The sequence below is a fragment of the Mangifera indica genome, chromosome 4 (assembly GCF_011075055.1).
Source record: "Mangifera indica cultivar Alphonso chromosome 4, CATAS_Mindica_2.1, whole genome shotgun sequence".
Lineage (NCBI taxonomy): Eukaryota > Viridiplantae > Streptophyta > Magnoliopsida > Sapindales > Anacardiaceae > Mangifera > Mangifera indica.
This window is the reverse complement of record NC_058140.1, coordinates 946,830-955,332: the sequence shown is the minus strand read 5'-3', so window position 1 is coordinate 955,332 and position 8,503 is coordinate 946,830. Positions and strand designations below refer to the sequence as shown.

General features: G+C 31.7%; 1 protein-coding gene across 1 annotated transcript; it reads left to right on the top strand.

The window, feature by feature from the left end:
- Positions 1-4,885: 4,885 nt before the first annotated feature.
- Positions 4,886-7,643, top strand: LOC123213887 (rust resistance kinase Lr10-like). The gene is made up of 3 exons (XM_044633514.1): positions 4,886-5,838; positions 6,179-6,250; positions 6,352-7,643. Exons 1-3 carry the CDS (start codon positions 5,052-5,054, stop codon positions 7,500-7,502), a joined length of 2,010 nt encoding a protein of 669 aa, XP_044489449.1. The 5' UTR covers positions 4,886-5,051; the 3' UTR covers positions 7,503-7,643.
- The last annotated feature ends 860 nt before the right edge of the window (positions 7,644-8,503 follow it).

Here is an 8,503-nt window from a genome sequence, read left to right as displayed (position 1 = left end):
AAAGTCCATGCAACTGTAGTTATTCACTTAACTTTCATGGTCTGTCTATGATGCTTGTAAGGGTACAGGACTGTTGAACATTTACTAAAAACTTATAAAGAAAGATGAAGCTGGTGACTTTTTATAGATCCCTTCATCTGCCATCTTTTTGTGAATTGATGTAATGCAAAATAGCAGTTCTCTTTGAATTTGTATATGAATTGAAAGTTGAACTTCTCTACAATTTTTCTCCCCTGTAGTAGAGTTCTCTCTCCTGTGGCACTCTTTCACTCATTTTTTTTCCTCCTAGCATATTTTGCATTGACTATATTGATTGATCAAGTCTACATGTTTATTTTGATAATTTTATTAGGTATTAGCTTCCTTCTGCAGACTACTTGCAACTTTTGTGCTTGTGAGTCACCTGCTTTAAATTAATTAAGGCGTTAAACCACTTTGAGATTAATGAAAGTTACAGTTGTTTTGATATTTCATCTAATTTTCAATATGACAAATATTTGAGGAGCCTTTACATTTATGCTCAGTAGATTGTACTAAAATATTTAAAGAAGCTGCTACACTATGGTAATGTATAACACATCACCAACTTTCTCATCATAGGTGTTGTAGGAAACACATGCTAATCTCTTTAGAAATTGCCTCGCAAGGCACAATAGCTAACATCATAAATCTCTACTGAACTATTTATCTAGCATATCATCAATTCTGATCTTCCATCCATGATCCAGTTAAAAGAACTAGCTGTTTCCAATTAGTATGTTAGTTCTGTTGGAGAGCATCTGCCCTCTTTGGAAGGCTATGTCATGGTATCTGTTCAGCTAAACAGCTAATCTCTGGTATGATTGTCCTACAAAGTAAGAATTTCACACATGGGAAACGAAGTGCCTTAAGATTTTTAGTTGTTTACTTTAGCATTCTGGTAGGCCAAATGAGAAGGATGGTAGAATAAGCTCGTTGGTTTCATTTTTTTAACTGATTTCGTCATCAAGAGGTAGGCTGCTCAGTCTCAGATTAAAGGTTGAGCCAGCAAAGTAATATGGATAGGGGCTTTTCTGTGTTTGAGTTACTGAATTATCTATACATACAATAATCAATGAATGTATTGGATTTATTTTGAGTTTGTTTTTCTGCCTGCTGTAACTGGCATTCCTTCTTCGGTTTCCAATAAATTTTGACTTCATCGTGGCTCAAAAATTTGTTGTTTCAGGTTGTTTATGGTGATGTTTACATGCTGGATGATGAGATGAAGTAGGAAGTCTTGCCCCCAATGCCAAAGCCAGATTCCCATATTGAGTTTGCTTGGGTGCTCGTCAACAACTCTATTGTCATTGTTGGAGGCACAACAGAGAAGCATCCTGTAACCAAAAAGATGGTTCTTGTAGGGGAAGTGTTTCCGTTAAACTTGAATACATTGGCATAAACTTGAATACATTTATGTTGGAGGCACAACATGAATGCATCCTTTATTTTTTAAAAATTGTCCTCAATTTGTTACATATTCGTTATATATTGTGGACAAAAAATTTTGTCTCCAATTCATATATATAATTAAAGACAAAAAATTGTCTCTGATTTATTACATATTCAAGGACGAAAAATGTTATCCCTAATTTATTACACATTCAAAGATAAAAAAGATTGTCTCTAATTTAATGTATATTCAGAGATGAAAAAGTTTGTACTCAATTTATTATATATTCAAGGATGAAAAAATTATTTTCAATTTATTGTATAATTAAGGATGATAAATTTTGTTCATAAATGTGATCTTTTTGGGACAAATTAGGGTTATTTAGGATGAAATTTATTTTATTTATGGACAAAATATTTTATCCCAAAATGTGTATCTTTTTATGATGGAACACTATTTCGCTCACAATGAGTAGTTATTAAGGATGATCTCATTTTTCGGGGGCGTTATCAATTTCTAACACGTCTTTTTTGATGATTTGACCTTTCATCCAAAATAACTTTTTAAAACAAAATTTTAACTTTTTAAGACGAATATTTGCATCTTTGAATTGAATATTTGTTGTAGTGTCTATATTCTTATTCGATATGAGTATGATTTATTATATATTATTTATTCTATTTCATAAGATTATATATAATCCCATTTTATAATACATTGTAATACTTTATATTTAACAATATTTCATCAATAATAATCATTCAATTCACAACATAATTTATAATTCTTCAACTAAACCTTGTTGTCACAATATAATTCATAATTCTTCAACTAAACGGTATTGTTAGTTGGTATTCAAAATGTACTGCTTTTGGTTTCTACTTCAACAAAAGCAAAATACTATAGATTCTTTTTTCCCAATGTATTGGGTCGAATATATTTTTCTTTCTCTCAAATAATAGCAAACCTTTTGGTGAATCTTGAGTATTGTTATGTTTTCTCTTGTAAAATTAGTCGAAATGACTGCAATTGACCGGTTATATATATTGAAACTCTATATATAAAAAAGTACGTAAGTTTGTTCATTATATTAAGAAGTTTGTTATAGATTGATTAAAATCTTGTTTCGGTTTCTTGTTAATCTTTCTTCCTTTCTTTAATTGCAATTATACATATTCAAAAGCTTTAGAAGAAGGCAAAATGACTCTTTCCCACCCAAGGTTGGATGCAAACACAACTTTTCACCTGTTAATTATTAAAATCTAAATATTCATCCGTTTATTAAATTTTACTATTACTATTAGGGATAAAATTGTCATATATCAAAATATTAAAAAAAAAACTAAAAAATTATCATATTTCCCCTTATAAGTTTAAAAATTTAACAAATTTCCTTTCACCTAAATTTGAAAAATCAACATTTTTCCTTAGGGCTTTTTTAGCCACCATTGCCGATGGTCGGGGATGGTGATGATGGGGTTCTCCCTCCCTTTCGACTTCTCTCTTAGTCTCGCTCCATTTTCAACCATCACCAACTTATGAAATTGACCAATAAGACATCTTCGTCGGTCGGGGATGGCCAAAAATTGAGCGAGACTGAGAGAGAGCTGAGAGGGAGGGAAAATGCCACCATTGTAGTCTCCAACCATTGACAGTGGTAATTGGAAAAACTTTAGGAGAAAATGTTAATTTTTCGAACTTTGGATAAAAGAAATTTTGTTAGAGTTTTAAATTTAGTGAGAAAAATATGATAAATTTTTTATTTTTAAAAATATTTTGATAAATGATAATTTTAATTCCTGACAGTAATAACAAAATTTAACAGACAAGTAAGTATTAGAATTTTGAATAGTTAGTGGGTGGAAAGTGGCTTTACATCAAACCCTTGGTGGGACATAGTCATTTGGCCTTAGAATTTATAAGTATGTTCATTATTCTGTCTTTACCTGTACAGATGAATTATCTATGAATTTTCTCCAAATCTTATCAACAAAGCCGCGTCCTACACATCGAATTGACTTGGAAGAGTCAAGCAATTATCGACAGAGAGTTGAACTGTTAAGCCTGCGCACTTCAATGTGATTTAACCCTATGAAAAGCAAGTTTGTTTCCACATTGCAACTGGTTTGACTAGTTTGGCGAATAAGTTTCACTTAGCCTCTCGTCTTGTGCGTGCAATGGACGCATAGTGGTGGGTCTAAGGTGTTATGTTCTTCTGATGTAGTTTCAGGGCCATCATGTCCATCTTTATAGACTTCTAGCATTATGGACGAAAAACTGACTTGAAATTTCATTATTAACAATTAATATATCCAAGTTGTGCTCCATTTCTGCGGACTCTGTGTTTCTCCAAATCACGTCATTGCCAAGTCTATGTCCTTTCTTAGTAGACTTGATAATTGAGAAGAAATTTCCTCCCTCAGGTAAGTCATTTTCCAAGAAATTTCATACTGACTAACACTGATGATATTGAGTAGCAAAAAGTGATTTACATTTTTCATAACCATGCTGCACGCAAGTTTCAAATTTTCATTACATTATATTGTCTATCCAAATTTATTGTGACCAAAAGATTTATTTATACCCAAAGTTTAATTCATTAATCTAGATATAGTGCTGCCCGATAACCGTGAAAAATCTAAATTTTTAGAGTTAAGGTTTAGATAAATATTTAAATAAGTCAATTTATAGATTTATTTCAAAGGATTACTTATAATATAAATTAATATTATAAATTAGATTTTTATTATTAAAATAATTAATTTTTTGAATGTGTGAGACCCACAATTAATTAATATGGAAAAATGTGTCATCGTCCTCTCTATTTCTTCTTCAACGAAAGATTGAAAAATTAAATGATGGTGAAAAAGATTATACGACATGGCAGACCGCATCTCTATAATCTGTGACTCTTTTTTTGATGTACAACTCTCCATCTTCAATCCCATTTCTTCTTCCAGCTTCTTCTTATTCTTCTTGATCTTCTTTCCTAAATCTGACTATGTATATGTAGTTTCATCATCTTCATCGTCATCATTAGCGCCTGCGTTAGAGAGCTTCATCTTCGTCCAAGAAAACAACTTTAGTTATTGTAAACTTATCTATCCCCAATTCTCTCAATCATTCAATTGATTCTTGAACTGACTGGGAATTAGGAAGAAATCCTTTTCAATCTTGTCTCAGTCTTTCAATATATAATACATTGAAGAGACATTTATTCATTCATTTGTCACCAAAGATTTAACAAAAGTCAGTGGATGCTTGTACGATTCCATTTATACTTGTATTAAATGCATTTTCAATGTTAATTTATGGGTTCTGTAGTTTACCTTTGAAAAAATAAAAAGGAAGGTCTCAAGTTTACTATTTTTCAGAAGTGAATAATTCTGGGTCTCATAAATTTATAATAGTAATTCTTAGTTCATGATAATAAATCAAATTTTAATACAGATGCTTAAAAAGGTTAAATCAGTACTTTATGATTAAATTAATAGAAAATGTTAATAAAATTAGATGATATGTGCATATTTGAATTTTTCAAAGTTAATGGGTTAGACTAGAAATGGATTAAATGTTGGGTGGGAACAAGTATTTCGACCTTTTACTGTTTAAGAGACCATGACTAGTGGGATAATAATAGATGACCATATTTTTGTATCCAAATTGGTGGTATTTGGGAGAAACCATGGGAAGAAGGGAATCATCAAATCCATCAAACGTAATGTTTTCTGTGTTGTTCTTTCTATTTATTGGTGTACAACAAGCTGCATGTTCTTCTTCATGTGGAAACATCAAAGATATACGATTCCCCTTCCGGTTAAAGGCCAATCCATCTGACCTCGGTGATTCGGTATTCGATCTTAGTTGCGAGAGCAACAAAACCATCCTTCAATACTGTTCTGGAAAATACTATGTGAACAACATTTCTTATGATGATCAGCTAATTAATGTTGTTGATGTTGACTTGGCCAATCCAAGCTGTGGCGCCCTTCCATCTCGACCTCTTTCAATCTCAAAAACTGATGGCGTTAATGTCAACAGAACAGGAATTCAATTCATATTACGACCTGATGACTGGACTAGTAGGGGACATATTAAGCACTACGGAGAAGCCCAGTTTTTGAATTGCTCTTGGAATTTCAGTCATCCCTCGTACATAAGAGTTCCTTGTTTGAGTGGAAACCAGTCTCATGTTTACGTCTTCTTTAGTGATAGCTTAGAAACAACCAATCGTCACAATTCATGCTCCATCATTTCAAGTATTCCTATGCTTCTTCCTCTTCAGGCAAATCCTGACTATGAAAACATCCAGAAATTTCTTCAGTCAGGGTTTGATCTTATGTGGTACATTGCGTATTATAATCCATTTGAAATATTGTATGGCTTTAGGCAGAAAGAATATGCAGCGCCACTCTATCGCTCTAAAAGTAAGCTTATTTTTTCTGTATACATACGTGTTGAGGTTGTGTTGAATATTTTTAATTGATTTATATTTTCTCAATTTGTGTGAATTCTGTCCCGGCTCAATTTTAATTTCTTGCACGTTTATGCAGAGAGTTTTGCTGACCATATGTTATTTTTATGGGATCACATGCTTGAACCCTTACGCGCAGTGTTTTACTTATTTGTTATCGTTTCCAGGACCGAATTATTGTTCTTATTGCGTCCTGTATTTATTGACCAATTGTTTCCCTCTTTGTATGATTTCTATCAGAAATTTCCTCAACAATTAATTTTCTTAGCTTTGCTTCCGGTGTGATTCTGCAGGCATTGCTCTTCCTAATTGGGTTAGGTTGGTCTATCTGGAAATTATAGAACCATTTGAAAGCTTTCTGTTGGGTAATTAAAATCTTGCTCTATGGAATTTCTTGTTTTCTATGGCATGAACTCTTAGCAAAAAGCATTGAGACACTGAGTTAACTTTCTTTTAACGGTTGCAGTTGTTCTTATCGTCAGATTAATCCTTGCTCCGATGGTTTTACTTGTGTATATTTTCATCAAGTATATAAAAACATGGAAAACGGTGGATACCGTAGAAAAATTTCTTCACAATCAACAATCTTGGATGCCTAAAAGTTATTCCTATTGTGAGATAATTGCAATGACAAACGGTTTCAGCTATGAGTTAGGCCAAGGTGGTTTCGGATCGGTTTACAGGGGGCAGCTTCATAATGGTTGTTTTATTGCTGTTAAGGTGTTAAAGAATTCCAAATTTAGTGCAGAAGAATTCATCAATGAAGTCTCCACAATCGGTAGAATTCATCATGTCAATATTGTGAAATTATTGGGATTTTGTTCAGAAGGACCAAATCGTGCTCTTGTGTATGAGTATATGCCTAATGGATCTCTTGATAAGCACATTTTCTCAAAGGGAGGTAAAGGAAAGTCATTTACTTGGAAGAAACTCCATGAAATAGCTATAGGAACAGCTCCAGGGATTGAATATCTACATGGAGGATGTGATGTTTGTATTCTTCATTTCGATATTAAGCCTCATAATATCTTGCTTGACCACAATTTCATTCCAAAAGTTTCTGATTTTGGCCTTGCAAAATTTCATCCAAAGGAAAATGATTTTGTGTCCATTACCGTTACAAGAGGAACAATAGGATATATAGCTCCTGAGTTAATTTCAAGAAATTTTGGGGTTATTTCTTGTAAGTCAGATGTTTATAGTTTTGGAATGTTATTGTTAGAATTGGTTGGAGGGAGAAGGAATTCTTTTTCAATGGAAACTCATTCAAGCAAAGCGTACTTCCCATCTTGGGTATATGACCAACTACAAAAGGGAGGAGATTTAGAGCTCCAAGATGTGGCTGAAAATGAAACTGGGATTGCAAGAAAATTGTGCATAATTGGGTTGTGGTGCATACAAGTGAATGCAGCAAGTCGTCCAGCAATTACTAAAGTAAGAGAAATGTTAGAAGGAAGCATTGAGGATTTACAGACACCTCCTAAACCTTTCTTTTCTTCTTCTCAACATGGCTCTGTGAAGGATGAGATTTTAATTGAATTAGATTCAACAAGTTCGTCAGAGCTATTGTTGTTAGAATCAATAGAGGGAAGCTTGTATATTGATGGCAATGTTTAGTTTAATTTCCAAATTGAAAGTGTAAATTTGAAATAAAAATGCAGTCACTAGTGGTTTTTATATTAATGTATTCAATATTTGAAAAATGGCTTTTATGGTGTAAGTAAAATATCAATAAAATCCTTGGTGTTGTCATTGTTATTCCTTGAATTTCTAGATTTTATTATTACATAAAAGGATAAAAATGTCATTTTCACGCAAGATAAAAAACAACAATTGGAAAAATATTTAAAATGTATAATTTTCTCATATAGGTAATATTTATACATTTAACCTTTTCTTTTTTTTCCTTTCTCATTATTGTCTCTTCCTTTTCTTCTTGCATTTATTATTTTGCATAAATGTCAGTCTCTATTTTCATTTTTCTTCTCCTACTCCTTTTCCATTATTGTATAGTCCTTCTTCTTTTTCTACTAATTTCATTCAATAAATGTCAATCTATTTGTTCTTTTTTTTTTCCTACCAAGAAAAATTGATATTGAGTAAAACTTTTAGCTCACTTGTATTATAATATTATTTAAGAATATATACAACCAAGATGCATGCTAATAAGAAAAGAAAATATATACTAAAATAATCAAACAGCTAGACAAGGTTCTTAATTAGAATATGTTGATCTATGTCAATCATATTAATCTATATTAACTTGAATATTTGATCATATTAATTTATATCATGAGAGTGTCAAATATGCTAAGTTTAGTTTAGTCTTTAATCATCTGTGTGACATGCCTATGTATTTAGCACGTAGATTAATTTGTTTAGTGAAACAACAAATTCTTACCATTTATGTCAGAAATGCATTTCGTTTATTTTTAGTGTAATTTATTGTTTTATTCTTTGTTAATATAATGGCAAAGTCACTCTCACCAGTTAATAAAAATTTTAATTATCAATGTGATTAATTTTATTAAAATTACAAAGATAGCCCTATTAAAATACAAATTTAATTGATCAATTTATCCTCTAATAATATTTAGATTACCAATTTATCCTCCAAT